The sequence below is a fragment of the Ovis aries genome, chromosome 1 (assembly GCF_016772045.2).
Source record: "Ovis aries strain OAR_USU_Benz2616 breed Rambouillet chromosome 1, ARS-UI_Ramb_v3.0, whole genome shotgun sequence".
NCBI classification, from domain to species: Eukaryota; Metazoa; Chordata; class Mammalia; order Artiodactyla; family Bovidae; genus Ovis; species Ovis aries.
The window spans coordinates 214,565,449-214,593,304 of NC_056054.1; the positions used below are offsets into that span (position 1 = coordinate 214,565,449).

At 37.0% G+C, this 27,856-nt stretch overlaps 1 protein-coding gene across 3 annotated transcripts in view; it reads right to left on the bottom strand.

Moving 5' to 3' along the window:
* NLGN1 (neuroligin 1) overlaps positions 1-23,229 on the bottom strand; it is a 784,978-nt gene extending 761,749 nt beyond the window's left edge. For all 3 annotated transcript variants that reach the window (XM_060393563.1, XM_042234322.2, XM_060393549.1), the window contains exons 1-2: positions 22,571-23,229; positions 1,989-2,800 (exon numbers count right to left, since the gene is read on the bottom strand). In XM_060393563.1, coding sequence (XP_060249546.1) covers positions 1,989-2,481 — 493 coding nt within the window. In that variant the 5' untranslated portion in view covers positions 2,482-2,800; positions 22,571-23,229. The remainder of the gene's footprint in view (positions 1-1,988; positions 2,801-22,570) is intronic.
* Positions 23,230-27,856: the final 4,627 nt, after the last annotated feature.

The following is a 27,856-nucleotide window of genomic DNA, read 5'->3' on the forward strand; positions in this document are numbered from 1 at the left end:
CATTTTTTGATTGTACACATTTTTATGTATTATGCTCTATTTATGCATTCTTCAATAGCATCTTTATTTATGACTTTGTAAATCAACATCTTTGTGATAGGAGGCGAAAGTCACTTAGCTAATTACACATACTTGATAAGCTGCATAATAATAACTACTGCAGTACTGTACATTAGTTGAAAGCATGTAAATTACTGCAGTTATTCTCATCTGGGAAAAAACAAGAGACTTTTTTTTTTAGTTATTTAAAACATCTTTGTTGCCTCCATATCCACCTGCTTAAGTATACTATTCTTTCAGCCCAAATCATGACATTAATAATAAAATGAAGGTTAAATCCAGTTCTATGAGTCTAACCAAAGACATAAGAACAAAAACAAAACAAAACTCCAATTAATCCAAATACTTCTGATCTACAATTGAGGACTTGGTTATATGAAGCTTCTTCCAGATAATGCAATTGCAGTAAAAACGAACAGTTTAGACACTCCCCACCCCACAAGGATGTTGTAATGAAATCTGACTTGGTCCAGCCAGGAGATTAGAAGTGCATACAGAGAGAGAATGCACAGCACTAGAATATTAATATGACTTCCGTATGAAGATTGAAAATTCGGCAAAGTTATAATAAGGTCAAAATAACACTTAGATAATTTACTGCCAGAGAAAATCATACTCTCCTATGAGTGATTTACTGGATGTTATATAAAAACGGAGTGTGGACAAGCTACATTCAGATGCAAGCTTGCAGCTGTCAGTGTCTACATTTGCTCAATCTGGCTAGAGGATGATTTGAAGGTTGATTTAATTGTAGCTTCTGAATCATGTTCTTCCCTATGTTTTAAATTGTTTAACATAAATATAAAAATGTTAAAGCAATTTTAAGACTGTAAATATTTAGTATAAAAAGCTGCAAATCCCCCCCTTTTTTTTTTTCTGGAGGAATGACTGAAAATAGGAAGACTGTCTGGGAAAATATACCATTACTTAATGACGGTGATTGCCCAATAGTTACAGCAAATTTACCCTTAGATGAGAAAGTTCATAGGATATTCAGAGAGAACTAAGGATAAACAAACAAAAACTAGGTTTTTGTGATCTGTTTCCTATAAAAGAAACAGGAATCTATTATCTGTTAAAAAAAAAAAAAAAAGGTTCGGAGATCCAAGTTGACCAGCTAGGAAGGAATATCTTTGGTTACCCTGCCGGCAATGTATTTACCTAAGTATCTTCTCTATACCCAAACTCAAAGCAGAGATTCAAATCCTGCGCATGCTACCAGCACCAACACAAGGCTCCACCAAGGAGCTTTGTCAATGTCTAGTCAGCTAGAGCTCTCCTCAACCATCTTTCTATTCTTTGACAGCCTTCATCAAATTCCAGGTTTCACCTAGCCATTCACTTCCAGCATCAGCAAATCATCCTTAGGGAGAATATCTTGTTCCTCCTCTGCAAGCTGTTTCCCCCATTTTTTTATTTCCACTTTTATACATACCTCCTTTTCTACATATTTTCTTGCCGGGTTTTCTGGCACATTCCTTGGATATTCTTTTTACTGAAAAATGAATAGAAGACTAGAAAATAACATGGCGCTCCATCACAGACCGCCGGAACATGCAACACCACTATCTAACTTATTATGCTCCTGCATTTACTGAGTGCGAGAGATCCCCAACTTCGCTGAGTCTGCACATGCAATGGAGAAATGTTGATGCATCTTCTCAGAAGTCATTCGGTAAGAAATGGAAATTAGGAACCCATTTCTACCTAAATATACGTGCTGCAGAGGAAAGAAAAGGAGTAGGCACAGGGAAAAATAAGAACAGAGACACTAACACACATAAACAGAGCGGCATGCACGCATGTAAAATATGTCTACATGCCAACAGGAAAAGCCATGCATGCTATCAGTACATAAAAATTAATATCGTTAGAATAAAAAAGAGAAATATAAATATATCTCCCTGTTTTTCCTGTAGTAAACTCACCATCCTCAGTTGGGACGTATATGTTTAAATACAGGCAATCTTCACTCTGGTCTTGTACATACGATGAAACCACATCCAAGTTATTAGTAAACCACACAGGAAGCATGACTTCTGGCAATCTGCCATCAATGATATTCTGGGGGCAGACAGGAGCAAACTGAGTAGCATTCCTGATGTCTGACCAAGGAGATGGTGGTTCTGGAGGCTGAAAACGATGTTCCCCTGTTGGCGGGGCTGCATATGGAACACCAAGAAACTGAATAACAGGACCCAAAATTTCATTATTGAGTTCTTTCTTGATCCCTCTTATTTTGCCAAAGTTGGTAGTCACCAGTGGGTCTGCATCATCCAATTTTTGTGTGAGCACATGGGCAGCGTGAAGCAAACAGCTTAACACACAAAGAGTCAATGAGGCACCCAACCCCCTGTGTACCAAGCAGGCCATGACTGCTCTCCAAACATAATCTGGCCATGTGCATCTGGGCACTGCCATGGTCCCACATTAGTTGTACAGTTGTCTGGTTACAGTGAGTCACAGGTATTTGTATCCACTTGAGAAAAACCGTATATTGGTAGACTACACCTCTGATTTCTTAAAGGCGAGTTTGTCAAGAAAAGCTCAGAAAGCTCTTCGTGCAGCCAGTATCTCCATTGATTTCACGTGTATTGAAATAGCATCTTCAATCATCACTCTTTATCAGACCATATCCTATTGACTATTCTGTTTTCCATCGTAGCAATGTGGTGAGAGTGGCCACTGACTGTACATTTCCCGCTTACAAATCAAATCCAGTTAGCTGCAGGTCTATATCCTAGAGAAAATGAAAATAAATAATTAGTACAAACAAGCTAAAATAGACAGAGTGATAACTAGATGTTTTACAAGCTACAGAAATACATTAACAGTGGCTGGAGTCAGGTGAGTTAAATGCTACCACAGGAAAATTATGGTTTGATGTAAGATGACAGGTAAAATAACTGAGTATTAGAATATTGAGAAACTTGCCTCCTGACTTTATACACATTTAACAGAAAGCAGCTCTTGTCAAAATATACAGTGTCAGGAGCATTTCACAATACAGTTTTTTCTTAAATACTGAAGGCTTATGTTAAATTTTTCCTTTATTGAAGATCTTCAGTCATTTTATGGAACCACAGTATTAATCATCAAATATACTAAAAATTAGAACTCAATAGCAGAAAACCTTTTTAAAAAAATATTGGTAGGGAATTAGTGGACTAGAAATAAACTTTGTAAGAAGGACTATGTTTATTAAACAAACAAAGTATAGGCCCAATCCCATCTTATACAGATAGACAAAAATAATTTTGGAACAAGAACACCAATGCTAGCTCAACTATAATCATTTCAGTGCAACTAATTCTGAAAGATATGGGAATACCAGACCACCTGACCTGCCTCCTGAGAAATCTGTATGCAGGTAAGGAAGCAACAGTTAGAACTGGACATGGAACAACAGACTGGTTCCAAATAGGAAAAGGAGTACGTCAAGGCTGTATATTGTCAGCCTGCTTATTTAACTTATATGCAGAGTACATCATGAGAAACACTGGGCTAGAAGAAGCACAAGCTGGAATCAAGATTGCCAGGAGAAATATCAATAACATCAGATATGCAGATGACACCACCCTTATGGCAGGAAGTGAAGAAGAACTAAAGAGCTTCTTGATGAAAGTGTAAGAGGAGAGTGAAAATGTTGGCTTAAAGCTCAAGATTCAGAAAACAAAGATCATGGCATCTGGTCCCATCAGTTCATGGCAAATAGACGGGGAAGCAGGGGAAACGGTGGAAATAGTGGCTGACTTTATTTTTCTGGGCTCCAAAATCACTGCAGATGGTGACTGCAGCCATGAAATTAAAAGACGCTTACTCCTTGGCAGGAAAGTTATGACCAACCTAGACAGCATATTAAAAAGCAGAGACATTACTTTGCCAACAAAGGTCTGTCTAGTCAAGGCTATGGTTTTTCCAGTGGTCATGTATGGATGTGAGAGTTGCACTATAAAGAAAGTGAGCACAGAAGAATGTATGCTTTTGAACTGTGTTGTTGGAGAAGACTCTTGAGAGTCCCTTGGACTGCAAAGAGATCCGACCAGTCCATCCTAAAGGAAACCAGTCCTGGGTGTTCATTGGAAGGACTGATGTTAAAGCTGAAACTCCAATACTTTGCTCACCTGATGCAAAGAGCTGACTCATTTGAAAAGACCCTAAAGCTGGGAAAGATTGAGGGCAGGAGGACAAGGGGATGACAGAGGATGAGATGGTTGAGTGGCATCACCGATTCAATGGACATGGGTTTGGGTGAACTCCAGGAGTTGGTGATGGACAGGGAGGCCTGGTGTGCTGCGGTTCATGGGGTCACAAAGAGTCAGACATGACTGAGCGACTGAACTGAACTGAACTGAACTGAACCTTATAAGGTCAGTCTCCTTGCTATTTCTCAAAAGTATACACAAAGTCACTGGCTACAGTTCCTTTACCTTCAATTAAGATTCAAGAATTTAAAAGACAAATTACCATTAGACACAACTTGGAAAAGAGACAGAAGTTGGCATCATTATTTTGCAGATTTTTTAACCATCTAGTTATATATATTAGGCCTTCCCTGGTGGCTCAGTAGTAAAGAACCCACCTGTCAATGCAGGATACATAAACTATATATTTTAAATATCCGTAAATTTGCAACAGGAAAATGAATTTTTAGAAATGTTCTTACTATCTGACAGAAATCAAAGGAACAATACAGAAAAGAATGTGGCAGTTTAAAGAACAACCATACCTAATCATAACATCCTATATATTGACACTAATCAAACATCTAACACTGTTTACCCAGACCAACTTAAGACACATCAGAATAAAACGTAACATTCAGTGCCATGCATTTCACAGTCTACCTTACATTAACTACAAAATACCAAACAACTCGGCAAATCTGTCTTTTCTTGTTCAAGGAACTTTTTAGAGTGCTTAGTTTGAAAACAACGGTGTTGATTTGTATTATAGATGGTTCTATCCTGTCATTTTATGGGAAGATTCCTGAAGAAGTGCCGGTCTGGCAGTGAGGCTTCCCTGACTTTGTGTTATTGAAAAGGAGATTGTGAAAACTATATAGGGCAGCAGGAGATTTGATTCAAGCCTGGTGTTCCCTTAGCTCTGAGCAATTCATCACAGATGGCAATAAGGAAATAAATGTCTTTCTTCAAGAATATCTCAGTCTGTGTTAATTCGCATACCTTTGCTGTGAAAGCACATTAACATACAAAAGTCAGGCTTAGACCACCCCATTTCTGTGCCAGAACTCCAGCATCTGTTGAAGATTTAGCTACACAAACTCATTTCTGTTGAGTATGTAATGCTCATTCTTACACAGAATTGTAGTGGGCCACAATTAGGTCTTTTCTGATGGCATTTTGGTCTTAAACAACTAGGTCTTTCTTGGTCACATTTTGGTGTTAAAATGCAGCATTTCTGACACCTAAGAGAACCTGTGGGGAGGATTTAAAAGTCTTCAACACCATATTTTATACAACCTAATCTTCAATAGTTATTCATAAATATTCATTACACACTTACACACTCATCAATAATAAAAAAGTACTTGTTTGGTTCCTAACAAAATAACTCTCATTTACACACTCACAAATCCTTAACTGCGTTAAAAATAAAAGGGCTGCTGTTTCCCACTAATGTGCTACTTTAACACAAATCGTGGAGGATGAGAATTTTGCATGCCATGGTAAGTTTTCAAATTCTAATGTTTAGCTTTTGAGGTTACAAAAACATCCCATTATACATGGGCTGACCTGTACAGGGAATTATAGTATGGACCCTAAATAGTTTTCAGAGGTCACTGTTATAAGAACAACAGTTGCCCAAGTGCAATGTACAAATATGGCTAGTTTAAATAACTGAAAATTTAAACGTGTGTGTGTGTGTTAGTTGCTCACTCATGTCCAACTCTTTGCGACCACATGGACCACATGGACCACATTCTCCAGGCAAGAATACTGGAGTGGGTAGCCATTCCCTTCTCCAGGGGATCTTCCTGACCCAGGGATGGAACCTGGGTCTCCTGCATTGCAGGCAGATTCTTTACTGCCTGAGCCACCAGAGAAGCCGTGTGTGTGTGTGTGCGTGTGTGTGTGCGTGTGTGTGTGCATGTGTGTGTGCATGCCAAAATATAGACTCTCAAATTTGTTGTTAGGAAATTTTTGCTATTTATTGGTGTTTCCTTGGTATATGCCAAATCCTTAGCTTTTAAACCTTTACACCTCATTTACAACAACCCTATAAACTAGGTTCAACAGTTATTCCCTTTTAACTCACAAGGTATTGAGACTTAAAGAGGTTAAGTGCCTTGGCCCTGGTTCTCAGCTAATCAATAGCAGATCCAGGAGCCCACTGGCATCTAATTTAAAGGCCATCCTTTTGATCATTACACTAGATACAGTCTCTAACTTCACAATTAACACTTTTTAAAAAATTGATCCTAGTGCCTTTAAAATTGAATTGTAAAAGTGTTTTATGTTCCTTCAGAAGATAGACTCTAGGTAAATTCTCTGACAATTTCATAGAAACAGAAATTTAAATGCTTACCCTGTTCTTACTGCAACTTTGGATTTTGTTACCTTTTTTATGACTTTTTAAAAAATTATTTATTTTAATCAAAGGATAATCACTTTACAGTATTGTGATGGGTTTTGCCATTCATCAACATGAATCAGTCACAGGCAGACGTGTGTTCCTCCCACCCTGAACCCCCTCCTGCTGCCCTCCTCACCCTATCCCTCTGGGTTACAGAGCACTGGGTTTAGGTGCCCTGCCTCATGCATTCACTTGTACTGGCCGTCTATTTTACATATGGTAATGTACATGTTTCAAAGCTAGTCTCTCAAATCATCCTACCCCCCACCCACTGAGTCCAAAAATCTGTTCTTTACATCTGTCTCCTTGGCTGTTCTGCATGTAGTATCGTTATCACAGTCTTTCTAAATTCCATATATATGAGCAAATACACAGTATTTTTCTTTCTCTTTCTGACTTACTTCACTCTGAATAATATGCTCCAATTTCATCCACCTCATTAGAACTGACTCAAATGTTTTCTTTTTTATAACTGAGTAATATTCCATGGTGTATATGAACCACAATTTCCTTATCCATTCATCTGCCAATGGACCTCTAAGTTGCTTCCATTGTAAATATTGTAAATAGCTATTGTAAATAGCACTGCAATGAACATTGGGGTAGATGTGTCTCTCTCAGTTCTGGTTTCCTTAGGATGTATGCCCAGCAGTGGGACTACTGGGTCGTATGGCAGTTCTATTCCCAGTTTTTAAGGAACCTCAACACTGTTCTCCATAATGGCTGGATCAGTTTGCAAGATTTTGTTACCTTTTTTTCTCCTTTTTAAACTTTACATTGAATGGGTGTTCATATGCATTTACATTAAAATAATGATGAGTAACCAAAAACAGCCCAAATTTATAATAGCACAAATGTCCACTAACAGATATTGACAGATGAACTATGATATATTCACAAATTAAAATTCTACACTTCAGTGAAAATAAAGAACATAGACTTAAATAACAACATGAATAAATCTTAAAATTTTTGAACAGAGATTAGATACAGGAAAATGTTATTTAAATAAACCTTAAAATATGTGAAACAAAACTACACATTATTCACAGATGAATGAATATGTAATAACACATGATTTATTATCCATGGGTAAGAAGAAAAGGATATTAAATTAGTTCTAGCAATTAATTAATGCTATTAATTGATTAATTGGAACTATGAATGATAATCTGTGATGGGGCCTTAATTTGATCGTGTTGGGTGACGTGTATACACACACGTGAATACACACGTGTGCACACACACCTTTGTTGAGGAATTCTCTACATTTTTCTACATGCTTGAAGCATTTCATAATAAATATTGATTATACATTAAAATAATGAGGTCAGAAAATCCTTATTCAGCAGTCCAGGCAGGTAGATGAACTTATCAATCCACACTGGACTAGCTTTCCTCTGACTTTTTCATAGGTGAAGATAACTAGCTCACAAATTCCTCCATTATTCTTCTTTGGTTAAGGCATGTGCAATTCCAAAGGGACTACAAAAATAAAACAAAATAACAAAAATAACAAAACAAAATAAACATTTAATCAAAACATCAAAAATGGGAACGTATTATCTCTTGCATTAATTTATCATAACGCCTGGTCCATTAACTAGTTTGTTCCTGAGTGACCCAGATCAGAGATGATGCTAGAAAGAATACAGAGAAATTTCTAGAACATTAAATATTCACAGTAGGTGGACACATTCATCTAATTCTTTCTTTACTCAACAAACATTTATTGGCTATCTATGATTCATATGCTGTTGTGCTAAATCTTACAAGAATTTAAAGATAAGTACAGCCTACTAATTGTTTCCAAGTAGCTACAATATTGAAAAGAAACGTCACATTAAAAATGGCTCTCCTGCAGGTTGGAATGTGACATGTGTTCAGTAAATATATGATTACAGGGAGTTGGAACCCAGGAAGGTGTCTCCAACTTCTAACTTTACATAGCCTATTATGTCTTATTTTTAATATTACCTATATATTTTCTATCTTTGTTTTTACTGATTGTTTTCATTTGTTCAATCTAACCCCTCCTACTGAATTTTTTATTCAGGGGCAAGAATTTTGTGTTATTTTTATATCCATCATAAAATCTATGTGAAAATCATTTACCAAGTGTAGGCATAGGTCGCAAATGATCTGAACTGACTACATACTTATTACCAAAGCTGCTTAAAGTTTGACCAATGCTATACAACCGATGGTTGTTATTCACCATAGTTATATGCCATAAAGTTACTGCAAACACTGAATTGGGAAATATGGATCCACATCGCTCAAAGAAAAATGGATCTGTGCGTGTGTGTGTGTCTGTGTATGTGTGTCCGTGTGTGTGTGTGTGTGTGTGTGTATGTATATATACGTGTATATATGGGCTTCCCTCATAGCTCAGTTGGTAAAGAATCCGCCTGCGATACAGGAGACCCCAGTTCGATTCCTGGGTAGAGAAGATCCACTGGAGAAAGGATAGGCTACCCACTCCAGTATTCTTGGGCTTCCTTTGTGGCTCAGCTGGTAAAGAATCTGCCTGCAATGCAGGAGACCTGGGTTCAATCCCTGGGTTGGGAAAATCCCCTTGGAGAAAAGAAAGGCTACCCACTCCAGTATTCTGGCCTGGAGAATTCCATGGACTATGCAGTCCAAGGGGTCACAGAGAGTCAGACACGACTGAGCAACTTTCACTTCACACTTCACACATATATATAGTTATATAGATATTTCACATTGTTATGAATGAATTCATCCTGGTAGATTCTATTTTCTTTATTTTACAAAAGAGAAAACAAAACTCAAAAGTGTTTGGTGACTTGTCTGAAGCCACTTCACTAATGGGCTTCCCAGGTGGCTCAGTGGGTAAAGAATCCCCCTGTAATGCAGGAGATGTGGGTTTGATCCCTGGGTCAGGAAGATCTCCTGGAGGAGGGCATGGCAACCCACTCCAGTATTCTTACCTTGAGAATCCCAGGGATAGAGGAGCCTGGCAGGCTACACAGTCCATAGAGTTGCACAGAGTCGGACACGACAACTGAGCATGCACGTACCTCATTAACAGATGTCAGAGCTGGGATTCAAATCCCTTCTACCTGACCCCAGAGTTGGAGCTTCTTGCACTGCAGTGCACTTTCTACTGTCTCCATGCTCTGATCATCTCTATGTGGGAGTTGAAGCAAGAAGTCAGAGCATCACCTTGCTCAATCTCAGCAGGAAGTGCGCTCATGTGGTGACTCACATTTTTTGCTGCTTTGCTCATGTCTGTGAATGACTGCAAAAGCACTGTAAGTATTGACTTTGGGGTTAAAAAAAATTTAGTGAACGGGCAAAACTGTAATACAGATCCAGGAATAATGAAGACTGACTGTATTAACTAAAGAAAAATAATGCTTTGTATCTATGAATCTATAAGTTATTTCGAGGTCAGAACATATTAGCCTTGTAACAGCACTTAGTAATAATAATGGGATTTAAGAGTTGCATTTTGTAATAATAATGTCATAAAATTTCATTTAGTAACATCTGGTTTCAGTGGAGTGCAGCAGTTTTCAAAGGCCAAGCCTGGCCATGCAACTGAAATGTGTTTTCGGGAAGAGCTCACTGTAAGAGAATCTGACCATCAGCAGACTGTGGGCTTCCTATACCAGGATGCTTCACATTCACACTGGTGGTGGTTCAAGGGGTATCCCATGAGACCCAGGAGTAAGAGAACAAAGAAGCCTGAGTCTTGAGTTTCTAGGCCCCATTCAGTGCATACCCTTCTCCTGCTATTGCTCTATTTGCCTGTAATAAAGCTGCCCAATGAGTATAAACTATTTGAGTCCTGTGAGTCCATTCATTAGCTGACCACTTAATGTAAGTAATGTGCAATTAATTTACATAGTAAGTAATTAAAAATGAAATGAATAAACAAATGTATGCAATCAGAAAAAAAATGTTAGGCTTTAAAAGAAGAGACAGGTCTACTTCGAGTTAGTGGAAGAGGACAGAGTTCATGAATAAAGAGGAATATTAGCTCGGCCTCCAAGAATCAGACCAACACTGATGGTCACAGAAGGAATTCTGGGTAGTGGGCACATTCTAGAAACAGTGGAAAATACATGTAGTAAATAGTGTGTCTCTCAACCTCCCTGAGGGCAGCTCACACTCCAAGGCAGGAAGTCCACACCAGTGCAGAAATGTCCGCTCTTCCTTTCTCAATGCAGACCCACTCAGAGGGGCCATTCCAGCCCCCAAGCTCCCTATGGAAAGGGGCCAAGGGAGAGGTTGGTGGTGATTCCCTGGTTCCCCCTGCTCAGGTGCTTCTCCCAATGGCAAGCCCAAATAAACTTTTAACAAGCAAATCTTCATCTCAGAGCCTCTTTTATTTTTTTCCCTGAGAAACCTGACCTATGAAAGAAAGGAAAAAGAAGGAGCCACATTTGAGAAGGGCACAGTTTGGTTTGGCCAGAACACAGAGTAAGTGAGGCTGAGCACTGGATGAGACTGGAAAGGCAGGCTACTGCCAAATCAAGCAAGCTCTTCGTTAAAAGGCTAAAGAGTTTGGATTTTATTCACTGGATGATGAAAAACCATTAAATAGACTTAGAAGGGGAAAAGTATTATCAAATATATTCACAAGAGAATTAAACTGGCAGTACTGTGGAGCAGAAATCCCCAAAGTAATGGGTTTATACCCCACCACAAGAGGACCAGATGAGAGAAGGGAAGTAAATAATTGAACTTCTATGTATTATAATGTTTTATAAAGCAAAAAGAAAACAAAACTAAGCTTGATAATATGTATATATGGTTTCATACAGTGACTTCACATGGTTGGATGTTGCATACAGCACTTGAGATGTTCTTGGGAAGGTGATGGTTCTACACTGTAGTGGATTTGCCAGGAGTGGCATTTTGTTGTTGTTATTGTTCTTTTTCAATGTTTGGTGATGTATTAGAGTTAATATCACTGGATAAGCACATTTACACATTTTTCATCATGTTTTAGTTAATATAAACCTCACAAAATTGACTACTAAATTATGTTTTCCCCACAAGATAAATACAGATTAAAAGAAAGTACTAGTAATAGAATATGGATGAGAAACGAGCAGAAATGAAACTTCTCCTAGTTCTAGTATAAGCTCTTCCTCAGCTATACTGCAAGACTGAAAATAATGACTACTAAGAAAAGTTATGACCAACCTAGATAACATATTGAAAAGCAGAGACATTACTTTGCCAACAAAGGTCCGTCTAGTCAAGGCTATGGTTTTTCCAGTGGTCATGTATGGATGTGAGAGTTGGACCGTAAAGAAAGCTGAGCACCGAAGAATTGATGCTTTTGAACTGTGGTGTGGGAGAAGACTCTTGAGAGTTCCTTGGACTGCAAGGAGGTCCAACCAGTCCATTATGAAGGAGATCAGCCCTGGGATTTCTTTGGAAGGAATGATGCTGAAGCTGAAAGTCCAGTACTTTGGCCACCTCATGCGAAGAGCTGACTCATTGGAGAAGACTCTGATGCTGGGAAGGATTGGGGGCAGGAGGAGAAGGGGATGACAGAGGATGAGATGGCTGGATGGCATCACTGACTCTATGGACGTGAGTCTGAGTGAACTCCGGGAGTTGGTGATGGATAGGGAGGCCTGGCGTGCTGCAATTCATGGGGTCACAAAGAATCAGACACGACTGAGTGACTGAACTGAACTGAACTGAGTCATATATAATAACAAGCAGAAAAAATATTTGAAAACATGAAGAAGATAACTTTGAAATGGAAATACAGATACAGTTTAGTAGCTCTGAACTGTGCCTTAAGAATCTCTACAACTTTAGATATCAATAAATAATGAAAAGAAGCTATCAAGTTTATAAGATATTAAAAAAAACCCTGACTTTTTCTCATTATTTAATGTCTATTTTTGTGTACGTGTTGCAATCTGATAATAGAAATATTTATGGAGGAGTATAAATATATGTACTGTGTTTAGTCACTCAGTCATGTCTGACTCTTTGCGATCCCATGGACTATAGACCACTAGGCTCCTCTGCCCAGGGAGGATTCTCCAGGCAAGAATACTAGTGTGGGTTGCCATTTCCTCCTTCAGGGGATCTTCCAAACCCAGGGACTGAATCCAGGTCTTCAGCATCGCAAGCAGATTCTTCACAGTGTGAGCCACCAGGGAAGCTATAAACATATATTTCATCCTTTTTATGATTTGGTTATCGAAAACAGAGTAGTATATGACCACAAACATGTGGAAACCATTACCTCAGTAAACGAACTGGTGGAGAAGAAACCAGAAACAGTTTTATTTTCATATTTTATACATCAGTTTGAAGTATAGTTAAATATATCTAAATTTATGTGAAAAAAAACCATCAAAACCAGCTAATATTAGAGAGCACAGCTACTTGCCAAGCTGTCTCAAGTACTTTACATTAGTCCTCACAACAAACTTATAATCCAATTATTCTTATTTGAATGGAGGAAAATGAGACTTTATATGGCAAGATAACTTTTTTAAGACCACAGAGCTTAAAAAAGAGAGAGACAGAGACAAGACTCCCTACCTCTTAAAGAATATGCCCTCTGTATGATACATGACGTTTTGCTTCTGAATGAGACTAACTCAATAAAGTCGCATACTCAGTTTGAGAGATTTTAGAAAGAAAAACATACAGGACACCAACAGAGGGAAATATGAGGTTAACAGGCATAATATGGAGCAGATGGCATGGTATTGAAAGTTTTTCCAGCAGTGTTCCATAACAAGAGGCAAAGAGTAAATGACAGAAGTTAGGACTGAGGATAAGCAAGTTAAGAATGATAGAATTTCAAGGAGCAAAGGTTATAAGAATTGGTCATTTTAGTCTTTAACAGATTAACTAAATCTAGGGAAGAAAGCAAGCAGTACCAGAAGGGCACAAGGAGAAAAAAAGTAATACAGGATTAAAACCAAAAGTCACATAGATGGGAATATCAAAGTTCAAGATCAGTCATGTGGAAGTTCAAGTGCTATCATAGCCCATGTTGAGGCCATACCAACATGTAGCTACGGAGAACAAATGTCCTGACAAGTATATTCTGCAATGATCATCAATTAATTAATAACTTCATTAATGCCAGCACCAACTACTACAAGTTAGAGAGAATTATCATCTCTGTGTAACAGACAATTAAACTGAAGATCAGAAACACAAAGCCCCTGAAACTTTTCAGTTGAAAAAAAAAAAAGAACACAGTTTTATGAATGTAGGGAGTTGCAACAAATAGAAAGAGATAAGGCAGAAGAATTTAAAGGGTTTAAGGATAAACCCTGCCTCCTCCTTAATTTTGTCCAGAGCCCCCTTCCAGAAGGAAGGGCAGGCAGGTCTCTGCAGGTTCTCAGTTTGCAGCCCACTCTCCCTTGCCTTCACAGAATATGTAAGCAGGGTTCTACTTGTTCTCTCTCTCCTTGGGCTACTCCCACTCTGAATGAACTTCTCCAATGACGTAAGCAAACAGCAGAGAAAATAGCATGGTAGGAGAAAAGGCAAACTAAAATTTGACAGTAATAAGAGAAAAAAAATTTACCAACAAAATATTTTAAAGAATAGCAAGGAAAAAATTGTTTAAGTATATTCCAGATATAGTACCTGGTAACAAACTATCTTAGTGAAAATACAATTCTAATAAAAACAAACAAAGAACATCACTGAGAGTCCTGGTCAGTGAATTCAATCCAAGTTATTTACCAAGATCCTTCCTGGGGAATACTCTTACCATTAGATTTTGCCTGGAGAGACTCCAGCCAGGATCCCTCAAGGCCATTAGAACTAACAAGATTCAAATGTCAGTTCAGATCCTCCCAGCCACAAAAACACTCCCTCTGCCACTCTCGAAGCATTTGTAGCCTTTTTCTTCAGGAACCTTTAGTACTTTTCACCACAGAAATTTGTAAACTCGGATTGCCTATTCATCATTATTACATCATTTAGTGCCAAGCACTGGGAAGGCCAACAAGGAGATAGTCATGGTGATGACACTCTCAGAGACAAAGTCCAATGGGGAAGACAAACGTTATGTGGATCAATCACACCACTCAGTTATAAAGGCTTTGCAAAGAAGGATAATTCTCGGAGGGGAGAGTTAATGAGCCTTGAGTAAAAAGGATGACTGTCCTGAAGAAGTTATCTGTAAACTGGGTTCTGAAAGATGAGTGGAAGTTGACAGGGGACAAATCCTGTCAGAGGCAAGAGAAGACCCAAACACTGTGAAGCCTGGGCCTCTCTGTGAACAAAGAGTTTAGTGTGACTTCAGAGAAGGGTGAGGCATCAAGCCAAAAAAATCAGGATGTGAGATCTTACCCCAAATATGACGAGAATAATTATAATCACAAAAATAACAATCAGGTTAGCCTTAATATTTGAGAAGAGAGGCTATGGCTTTTGAACAGTTGATTTGAAAGCAACCATCCCCAGAACAATTAATTACATTGTAAGTCATTAGAAAATATCTCTTGAATGACTAACCCATTCATTCTATATATTATTTTTCTTTCATTAACCCTACTATCAGATTTTATTTATTCAACTGTGATACGTGACCGCTGTGAAGGCATTATCTTAATTACACTTGGCAGCAAAAGGAGATAAAACAGAGAAGAGGTGAAGATAAATAGAAGGACAATGAAAATTCCTCATCATGCAGAGATGTGGAGGCATGTTCTTATAGACTGGTGACTAATTTTGTTGCCATTTGGGAAAAAAAAGTGAGATCTGAAGATGCCCTAACAGCTTCCTGACAGCAGAAAGAAAAAGAGATCAAGGTGATAGCATTTCCTTCTGCATTTTACAACTGAATATTTCTACTAAGACCATCATTACAACAAATGGCTAAACTTTAGTGAGTTTCTCCTTTATTTTATTTTGGGGATGCAAGCGAAACAATCCATTTAACATTTGACTATATAAATAAGTTTTACTTTCTGTTTACTCTGAACCTACTCTCAGAATCTCTACATATTAATTGCTGTTTTAAAATCTACAGAAGAGGGTTAACTTTCAAACGTGGAAGGATATTAAGAGGATTCGAAGGACAGCAACTGTAAAACAGAATGTTTAAAAATAAAAGCACAGGCAACTGTTTTAATGCATACGTCAAATACCACAGGATGCATATTTAAAACCAATTGGTGATGCTGTGACTCTCCTAGAAGAAAATGAATAATCACTCAAGAGCTCAGGAGAGACAGCCAGGTAGGGTGGATCACTTCCCTGGATATTAAACTGAAGCTTTTGTCTGAAAAGGGCTACTTTGGGGTTGCAAGTCATTGTGTCCAGAAGCATACCTGCCAGTATCTTAAGTGTGCCTTAAGTAACTTAAGTATGCCTGCCAGTATCTTTATAGTGAAGACAGCGCAACCTAAGAGCAGTGCTACCTTCTCGAGTCACTGTTTAAGTCTGTTTTTGTTTCTGGTGAGTTGTGCCTGGGAAGAGTGGAGAACTGCCACTCCTGGTGCCCTGCTTAACTGAAGTTCTCTTTAAAAATCCTGTGCTGCCAGACAATGGCTACAACGTTGGCAGAGGCAGTGCTAAGTTTCTCAGTGTGGCCCTCTGCCAGGGTGAGTCAATCTTGACCCCTTGCAGGATGATTAGCAGAGAGGGGGTAGTTAAACCTTTATACCCATTCATTCCTAGGTTTCTGCAGGAATTGGCAAATACTATAGTTACTATTGTTTAAGGAGTAACTGTCTGCTAGGAACTGGACTGAGACCACCAACTCCTTTCATGTAAGGTACCAGACAACAATAAGGGTTCTGTCACTCCTGGTTTGGCTTAGAGCTCAAGCTTTGCCCTAAAGTGACAGATGATTATACTTGCAATCTTCTTCAGATATTCACATCTTTTATTTCCCCTCATATTACAGTTCTATTAGTACTAACAATAACAGAATTCAAAGCAATACTCTATCCGTGTGCCATTTGTATAACAAAACATCAATGAATACAGAAGAATTTAATATACACATAGGTTTAAGTGAATTCACCATTTAAATAAAATTAAACAATAGGAATCTTGTAACTATAAATTTTTTAAAAACTGAAAAAATAACCAAAATGCCAAACATGATTATATTTTAGATCTTACTGTCCATGTTCTAAGTGTTTGAATTAGTGCTTCCAAAGTTCCTTGAGATATCACATTTTCTACACAGCAGAAAGTAACTCTAATATTCATTTTGGTAAATTATAACCTCAAATAATCCTATTATATTGTGAGTCCTGATAAAATAATTTATCACAATATATAAACTACATAAAAATTTCACTAAAGTTTCAATTCTTATTTGTCTTTAATTAAAATTCAATCTTTTCAATATATTTCTACTTTCGGAATTTTGCACATAGTTTTAAAATATGTATCAATTAAAAGTAACAAGTGACTTCGGGTAAGAAAAATTAAAAGCAAAAATGAAGAGATCAGGTATTAAGCAAGAAGTTACATATTTAGTTGTTAATATGCAAGACTAGGATGAGGTTTTTTTAGTCATTCAGCAATATTTGTCAGTTGCAAGTAATATGTCAGGCACTATTCTGGGTGTTGGAGGGAAACACATAGCTTTGAAAAGCCAGACAATACCCCCTGCCATTATAGAGGTTACATAAGCTATACCACTGTATTATTGCAGCATGTAAAATGCATTACTCATATATTGAATAATTTCTCAGGTTTATTACTAAAGACCACAGCTTTAAATAACAGAAACTTTTGGCAACAATCTCATAGCAACATATGCATTAGAATACTTGGCACAGTTAAAGAGGTAAAGACACTAAGTGACTTTATTTTTTACCCATAAGAAAAAGGATAGATAACAACGTCACATGTGTGTAAAGTTTTGGACAGCTAAGTAATATAGATTTAAATTAAAAATGACAGATGCACCGACTTGAAACTTGAAACATAATGGTTACTGAAGTGAACCTTTACTCCTTGTAGCCTTAAGGTTAACTAGTAGATGGCTGAGTATGATTTTCAGGTCTTAATATTGACAACTGTTTGTCAATGTGATATGTGGTAATCACTGTTTTTCTGGTGAGTTCTGTCATAAGGGGAATGGTGGTCCTATGGAAAAAACTTATACTAACAATAATTCCAAGTTAGTTTTTATCAAGTCAGTATTCATTGATCTAATGAGTGACCATGTTAAATTTCCATGCGTGAAGTATTCTATATGAAAGTATGCACCATAGCTATCTAAAAAAAGACAAGAAGATTTTCAATTCACTTTGAAATGTTACAACTAACCTCTTTTTTTCCCCCTCAAAGACTCAACATTCACTGGGTATTTCAAAGAGGAAAAACCTACCGTTACACATAGGTGATGCCAAAGGTGTGTATAAGAACAAGTTAGCCTATCAAACAGATGTTGCCAAAAAGACAGTTGTTGAAGGGCATGTATAAGACCTTCATGCTATTGCCTGACTGCTTCCCTCTTTCCAGAATTACCTACATTAAATACAGACGAAATGTAAGAAAACCACATTCTAAGGAAATATTTGCCCAGTATTCCGTCTCTTCTCCAACTTCTGCCCAGATATAAAATGCCACCACCAAATAAATAAATGGGCAAACATAAATAATCTCTAAAATTTATTTCTAAGTGCCCAAAATTAAACAGAACTATAGGTGCAGGTAAGTTGATATATGAGCAGTCCTCTAACTGAAACACCACCTACAGCACACCCAAAGGGATGGCACAGATTCTGACTGGTAGATTAGGCAGGCATATATGGTATTAGGAAAATTGACCACAGAAAAGTGAAAGGCTACTGTGTGGCTACTGAAAGGCTACTGTGTCTGAAGGAAAGTGGTATAGAACATGCCTGGATATAGTTAACATATTAAATAGAAATTGTTATAGAAAAGTGTAAAGTCTGAAATAGTGTATATTCTTTGATTTCATAAGGCAGAGCCAAGCGCATCAACTTAAAGGCAGGTCCTAAGATGTCAACTGAGTTTAGAAGGTCTAGTCTCAACCTGGAACTTTCTTTCTTGTCATGTATCCCTGTGGTTTTTGACTTTATATCTGCAGTAATAACTTAACTTACATTTGTTCCAAAATGAATTTCATGCTTAACTTGTTTTTCTTAATTAAACTTTCTTTAGCAGTCCCTAATATGTGTATTATTAAAACTCATTAGTCCTATTCACGCTTGCCTGTCAGTTTTTGGCTACACATTCATATATTGAAGTGCTCGGCTGCTATATATAGGAAGAAAATTAAATAATAAATATGGGGATTGAACATTTTATGAGTGTCAAGATGAAAGAGTGCCTGCAAGGCCCATAAGGTTTCACACAAAAGAGGCATTACTGCTAAAGCTAACATGCTGACACATCTCTCATCTATAAAGTCTGCAGTAATGGCAGCAGTAAAGCGTTTCGCCATTGACTAGAATTTCTCTTACATGCAACGGAAACAGGCACAGAAGAGATTATATTGACTGTTATAAAAAGAATTCATATAAAATCCTCCAAAAGTTTAATGTCTGATAATTTCAAATGCCTGGAGTGATTTATTAGTTTTGCTTAACTTCAGTTAAGCTTAGAGTTGGCAATCTCTCTCTCTTTCACACATTTGCTACCATATAGGTGTTTTTTGTGGGGGTGGAGGACAGAAATAATTCATATCCTTCTATAGTAAGAGAGTGACAGTTGACATTGTCAATGTGATGTCATTAATAACAAAGGAAAAGTAATCAAATCTGTTACTGTAAGAAATTATTCTTAGGAACAGTTGAGAATGTTGCTATCCTACAAGATTAAGAGATTAACTACTTGAAAATTTTTTAAATTATCTTTCAAAAAGCATTTAAAAGGACACCCTAGATTTATCATGAGTCTTCTATATGTTAATTTTTCAAAGATTTTCTGGGCTTTGCAAATTTGAAATATTGAAAACTGAAGTTTTAAACTAACTATAAGTTTTAAGTTTTGTTGTTAGCATTTCTTGACAAAGCAAAAGAAACAGAAGATTTGCATTTTGAGATGCCATGTGTTAAATTTCAACAAATCATTAAAATAGGAGTGCCCTTTTTATTTTGCTTTCAATTAAGAGTGGAGAAATTTCCTTTAAAAAAATCAATTAGTGTAAAATAACATTTAACTGTATTTAAATATCTCAAAATCATGAAACAAATCTGCAGCAAATGTATTAGAACCCCCTGAATGTTAGGCCAGCTAGATCACATGAAAGGGTTCTAGGAACAGGTGCAGCAAAGCTCCAGTGAAGCAACTTGAGTTATTCCATGGTGATAAGCTTTGGGGAATCCAAAGCTATTTCTCATCACACACATTAGAAACCATGCTTGTCATTTTCAGGGCTAATTGGGAGTTTCTACTTATTTACCCCAAACTACCACATTTTGTGTATTCTGTAGCAAAATTGGGACAGATGATCAAGGCCACCATGTTCTTTTTAAAAGTCATGACCAAAAAAAAAAAAAGACCAAAAATGTTATTTGAATAAAGTAGAGCAAATGTAACTAAGTGAACTCTTCAGGTTTTTTAATAGTTCTCAAAATAATTCACTCTATTAATAATAGAGAACATTTATGTAACTGGGTGAGTTGCTCTTCATTTACTGTAGCTTTTAAATTATTTGGGGGTATATAGTTTTCTTTATTTTTATTCCTATTATTATTAACTTTCCAAAGCGGATCTACCACGTACAAAGTTTACCAAAGTTTTATTTTAGGAACTGCTTGTAGAAACCACAGAGTGGGTTAAAGTTTTTACCTTTTCATTTTCACTGCCAAAAGGAAATGGAACAGGGGCCACAAAATATTGATTATTCTTGCCAGAGGAAAATATTGTTCAGTCATGACAAAGGCACTTTAAGCTAATTCTTCCGGCTTTCGCACCATTGTGCATGCCATTACCACTGGGTCAGTGGTTGTGAAAGATGTAAATTAACTTTTACAAGGACTTCCTTTTTCATATATCATACCCTCCATCTACTCTGTAGTATCAACATTATATTCTCTACTAGCCTATAAAGAGGGATTCTAATCCATCTCCCATTTGCCTTCATGATATATTTACTATTATATTTTGTTATTTGTTAGCTGTCTGTTTTAACTTAAATTTTTAAGAAGATGTTAATATTAGTGGACAATGTAGCTATGATCAGTGGCTAGAATGTACCAAAACACAGAATATCCATTCTTCTAGCTCATGCTGCACATAAACCACATGACTTAGAGCTGTGTTTAAAAGGCAAACCCAGCCTCGGAGATATCTTCTTAAAACTAACACCCCTGCAGGAACTATTTCTTGCTATTTTTATAATCTCTAGAAAAACTTTAAAGTCTGCAGAAATAAGTAATAACGTTTCCAATGTAGAATCCTTGGGAGACAAGAGTTTCATTTTTTGCTATTTAATCTTAAAAAGGAAAAAAGAATGGCATTGATCTTGTTTCAGAATTTAGACTTAAGAAACACATAGATACACACAAATCCAAGAAGAAAGTTTGGTGAGGCTCCTCTTTTAATACCAGAATGTCTGATGTATCTGGAATTCTTGAAGTACTTGGATGATGAGTGCTTAGTTCACGATGAAGAGGTTTTAATGCTAAAACCATAAAGGTATATAGTATCTACATCTATTTCATAGTCTATAAACAGAGACCCCTGAAAAAATATTTGATGCTCTTCTTTAATAACATGTAGATCATTCATTTTTGTTTTAACAATTATCTATCTCCATTTTAGTCTAATGCAGCTGAATGACTGAGGTTTAAAATTTAACGAAATGGCCTTAAATAGGAAAAGCCAACTAACATTCTGAAGGTATAAGGAGCCTATGAAGGCAGGGGAGTGCCTTAACTCATTTAACATATCTACATACATATTTTAAATCCGTTCTCTCTAAGTAATTGTTCTGAACCTATGCAGACTCCAAAATTGATTCAGAATTATATGCCTTTCTGGATTCCAAAGCAACTTTTAGTTTCCTTAGTCAATTAATACTCACTCATTGGAGTGATTATTTTTAATTACATCTGCTGAAATTGATTTCCCTTCTGTAAATAAAGATGAGCTTTTGTTGACAGCAATGAAATAATATTTAAAAAAAAAAAAAAAGCTCTTAATTCAGCAGCAAGAAAACGTCTGGAAACGCGCGCGCACCGTTCAGTTGGAAAGAAAAGCCAGTAAGTGGCGAGGCAGCCAGGGCAGGCATGCATTGGAAATACAGCCGGCTGCCTGGCGCACTTGCCAGCCTGGGCCCTCGGCAGAAAGGCTGCAACGCCTTCCTGGACTGGTCCAACTCGAAGAAAAGTTACCTCGGACTGTATTATGCAAAGTCGTACAAGTGAATTACAAGACAACATGTGTGGCCGGTCACCCACTCTTACAGTCTCCGTCTGATGCAGTGAACCTGTAACCCTTTAGTGTTCGGCGGGGAGGAGGGAGAGGCGGGAAGGGGAAGGACGGAAGGGGAAGGGAGAAAGAGACAATACGAAAACGGCCAATCCCCCCTGCAAAATTCCCCTAGAAGCCAAGACAGCTGCCAAAACAGCGGCAGAGATAGCAGCGGTTTCTACTTGGGCTTTCCCCCTCCACATGCAGGTTTTCCAAGGCATCGCTGCCTCCTCTCTTTAAAGTATCAGTAGGAGAAAGCTCTAGATCCAAGAGGGATCTCTCAACTGAGAGATTTTCAACGCAAAGTTCAGAGCTTGGAGGGTTGCTCGGCTTTCCCACCGTCGCCACAAAACACTGTTCTTAAGCTCGATCTAGGTAGCTCCCTAGAGATCTACCGGAGATGTGCGAGGTGGTTCACATCCCCCTACTTCACTCCCCATTTCACAGGCACCGCGTCCGCAGCACCTTCCGCGCAGCGGCACACAGACCCAGGCAGCCCCCTCCCAATAAAAGACCCCAAACTTACCCTCAGTGAGATAAATCCATAGAGCCAGCCCCCTCATCTTTCCCCAGTCCCCTTCCAATAATTCAAGGAGACAGTTTCTACAACACTTCGCCGTCAAATACAAGCTGAATTGCTCCAAGTATTTACCAGTTCCTAGACGCTGATTTTGGAATCTTGAGCATCCGGTAATTCTTGTTTGACAATTCAAGATGCTTCCTTTATTTGTTTTCTTTTTTTCTTCTCGAAGCAGCCGCAACCCCAGTTTTGCGCCCCCCCCCCTTCCTTTTTTTTTTTTTTTATTCACCCACGGACACTTCCAAAACGTGTCGATTGATCCTTTTTTCTCTCCAGCTGCAACCACGATCCAGAATCCTTAGGACCCCAAGCCACCTCCATGTAAATCCGAGCATCAGGCAAGAAATACAAATGATCAAACAACGTTACTTCTTTCAGCTGCAATCAGATAATCCTACTAATCCAATAGATTTATCTCGATTGGAAATTGACCTCAAAAATGAATCCCTGATGCTGATGTCCAGTAGAGCGATTTCGTAGCCCTGTTCGGATGACCGAAAGAACTGTGGATTTCTTTCTTTCTAAAATGTTTTTGGATTCTGGGTGCACAGCTAGCAAAAAAATGCCGAGGACCCTGGTTTTCCCCTAATATAGGTTTCCACTCCAAATCAGTGCAGGATGAAAAATGGTACAAAGATACCCCTAGTGGCTTAAGGTGATATTGCAGGGACTCATTTTCTTTTCTTTTTTTTTTTTGAAATCCCTTCTCCTCACCTTTTCCCGCCCCCCCTCTCCCCAATGTAGATAACTGGCTGCTATAGTAGTGAAACAAGAAGGCTGACCATAGATTACCATGAATAGTATGTGAACTTGAAAAAATCGTCTGATCTTTCTTCTTTGTTTTACTTTAAAGACTGAATCTGTGCTTCTTTCTCCTCAGTGTTCCATCTTTTTCCTACAGAAACTTTCCCAGGGGGGATAGAGTAGCTAAAAGGCCAATTTGGGACAGCCAGTGATTTCAAAGCAAATGTATTTGCTTCCTGAATAACTACAGATATCAAAAGAAGCCTCAGTGTGCCTGAGATATGCTGGTTTTTTTGGGGGGAACCTAAGGAGCATATACATATTTTTGTATATATATGTATACATATACACACACATATATATGTGTATATACATGCATTTATGGCAGGTTTTAGAGGGAAAAAATGCAATGAATTTCAGGATTCCATTCGGTAAGCAATCTCTCTTAAACTTTACTGTGCCTACCAATAACCTATCGATCTTTTTAAAATGAGGATTCTGATCTAATAGGAACAGGCAACGGATGAAATTTGCCTTCACAGCAAGTCTTCTGACCGCACTCTGATTTATCAAGGGCCCAGTAAACTCAGGAAGCTTAATTCACCTTCCTGCTGGTGGGTGTAGTAGCTGCAAGGACTCCAAGATTTTCTTTCCTAATTGACTAAATAATTAAACCTTTTTTAGTGTAAGAGCTACTAAGGAGTCAAGAGATCTTACTTCTACCACTGGTTTTGTTGTTAATTGGCTATGTGACTTTGAGCAGTCACTTTTGACCCAGGGTTAATTTATCTATTAAAAATCAAAGAGTAAACTCAAATAAATTAACAGGTATACTTGTTCCTGGATGGAAGACTTGACTGTAATTTATTCTATAAAATTAAAGTAATTATTATTGAAAGCCCATGTAGTTTTTCTTAGAACTTGAAAAGTTAATTCTACAGTTTGTTTGCAAGAGGGAAGGGTCAAAATTTGTCAATACAATTTTGAAGAACAAGGTATGGGGAATTTCTGTATTGACTATTAACGTTTAATATACAATGACAATGACTGAAGCATTGTAACTCTGGTTCAGAGATAGAAGTTGGTCCAGGAAAATAGAATACAGGACTTAGTAATATATCTCCACATTTATGGAAACTTGATAAATACCAGGTGGCAATATGGGCAGTACAGAAAGATGAATTATTCAAACAGTAAATTAGGCATATGTAAAACATGTATGTATATCATGAAAGTTAAGCATAGACTGAGAGGATATATTTGCTATGCAATGTTTGGTTACATAATCAAAGAAGGATTAGTATCCAAGTACCTAAAGAATTCTCATAAATCTATAAAGACAAGAATATTATTTAAAAAATGAGCCAACAAATGATTAAATGACAGAAGAGGATTCTCAATGTTCAATAAACATCTGAAAAAATTATTGAATTTTCCTAGTTACTACAGAAATGCAAGTTAAAATGGTGAAGTATCATTTCACAACTATGAAACTGGCAAAATTTTGTAAGTCCAGGAATAAGAAAAACTTATGAGGATGTGGAGAAACCATGAAGGACAGGTAAAATAGTACAACTTCAGATAGAAGTTTAGCAATAAAGATTCTTCCATCCTCAATTCCAATTTCTCCACTCCTGCATTCTTTTCTGTGTCTCTATGCATGTACAGAAAATACCCAGTACAGAATTACTTGAAAGAGAGAAAAAAAAAAAGAAACTTTGGATATATGAGTGAACAAGGAGTTTATAGAATATTTACATATTGTAATAGTACATGCAGTAAAAGAGAAAAATGAATGCAATGTAGCTGCTTGAGTTAGCATGACCGCATGCAGAAATGCAATGTGGAGCAGCAACAACAAAAGCAGGGTGCAGAAAGAAAACTGTGGGTTGATACATTTATATATCAAGTTTGAAAACATTATGATGTATATGATTATAATTATATTTGTTTTTGAGCATATGCATATATAGCAAAAGTAAATAAACATGCATGACAATGATAAGCTTGAAATTCAAGGTATACTTTATCTTTGGAAAGAACCAAAGTTAATGAAATTGGAAATTGGGAGCTTCAACCCAGTATTCATTCTTTCTTTCTCAAACAGAATCTGGAGTACACAATGTTTATAGAATTACATTATAAATTGATTATATGTCTGAACCATTTCCTTAAAATGAAATATTTAAATTAGATGATTTCTATGAACCCTTATAGTTTTAGGAAAATTTCTATTTAGAAAAGTATATGTAGAAGTGAAAAAAATAGTATTTGAGTTCAGAATTTCAGAATCTACTGTCTGCACAGAAGTCTATACAGATTTTTTAAATATATGTAGCATTTTTTAAAAAAAATCTATAGTACTTCATATTTCTAAGAACTGGAAATGTATAGATCCTTATTTCTTTCTAGAAGGGAAATACAAATTTCCAGCTAGCAAGCAAAAATCATCACCTAAATAAGAAAAAATGTGGTTGAAATAGGGGGAAAAAGTAATGTTCAACTACCTTTTTTGTGGAAAGTGGTATTTTCCTTTGATCTTACATATAGCAATAATGTCTCTGAAATTGTGAAACAGGCAATCAATTGATCATGTTCAGTTCTGACCAGTTAACTGGAAACCACCAAATCTAGAGTAGCCCTATGTTAAAATACGACACAGAAGAAAATCCTTCCAGAACTTAAAAACTCCACATGTGAATTCAAATAAGGAGGCTTTGTTGATGGGAAATACGAGACATGGAAATCTCATTTCCGAGTCATTATTTTTCATAATTCATGCAAAATAGGAGAGGATACTAAGGAGAGTCCAATCTTAGAAGTAAAATAAGCTACATCCGTAGTTAATATTCTCAACTCAACTCATACTAAACTCAGAAAACAAGTCTGGAAAAATCAACAACAGACTGTCAACCATTCAGAACAGTTTTCCTGAGCAATAAACAAAGCAGCTTTGTTATAAAGAAAGAGTGAAAGGACAAATTAATTTCCTTTGAGAATGGAATACACAGGGCAGAAGTAGTTATATTTCTGAAATTTGGAGAGGTTGACATATTCTTTCAGTAACCACTTATTGAATATCTCTTGCATACTAGGCACAGTACAAAGCATAACATACAAGCGTTGACTCTAATACAAACAACTACCATAGTCCCTGAATTTGCTTCTGATGATTGATGTGTTGATTGTAAATGGCTAACAGTTATTCTGAATTGATAATTAATCATGCATACTGAAGAGACATAGATATTAATATAAAACTGAAGTTTCATCTTCAGTGTGTTTCAGTCAGTTCAGTTCAGTTCAGTCGCTCAGTTGTGTCCGACTCTTTGTGACCCCATGAACCGCAGCACGCCTGGCCTCCCTGTCCATCACCAACTCCCGGAGTTCACCCAAACCCATGTCCATTGTGTCGGTGATATCATCCAACCATCTAAGTGCACACTTTTGATGGGTGGAAAGTCGTTCAGGTAACAAAGTAAAAGAAGGAGAAGTAGGAGAATGAGAATAAAACATGAATAAAACTCACTTCTTTCCCTGATTTACTTTACACAGATGACAGAAAATTACTTAATCTTTATATTCTTCACAGTACAAATGGTCAGTGAATGAATCTCTTAATAGACCAAAGAGTGAAACAAGCCGACTTATACATGAAGAAAACAAATGTATTCTCTACCTGGGATGGGCTCTCTCATCAGAGAATGGAATAGAAAAGTAAAAAATTACTATGAAAAACAATAATGGGAAATGAAAGGCCAAGAATGGCAAACTTGAGTGCCAACTGGAATATAGAATTCCAATTTGATTATGTCACTAAAATTTCAGCTGTGCTAAAACCAAGGGTAGATATGATTACACATCCTATTTCAGTTTCAGCAATATAAACAAAAAATGATTAATACCAAATGGATCATGTAAAGAAATGACACAGTTCTACTAACAATAGATGAGAAAGTATTGTTGCTTTTAATACAAGAGTCATTATGAAAACAGAATTGTGATTTTTTTCAATAATTGATATAAGAGCACACTTTTATGATGAGGTCAAATTCATCAAGTTCTGTCTGATAATAAACATTTTAAGATGTCATGAAAGATTGGTCTATGTCTGAAAAAAGAATCAAATAAAATATTGTAAAATAGATTTCAAAACCAAGTCTTGGGGAAAAAATACTCTTCCACCATCTTTAGAACTCCCCTGATATAACTTCATTTTAAGTGCTCAAGTCTTGAATCTAAATGAATGGCAATTGGGAATTATGAAAGGCATAAAGATAAAAAGTGTTGCAATATTTCAAGTCCTAACTACTGCAAAGGTGGCTGTTTACGAAGAGGTTCTTTCTACAAGGAATAGTCTGTTCACACAATTCTGCTTAATTAGAAAAGACTACTTAAAACACTTGACTGATACTGAATGTTTAAGGTATGTATTGCGAGAATACATCTGCTCCAATGCTAAATTTACCAGATGCATCTTTATATTTC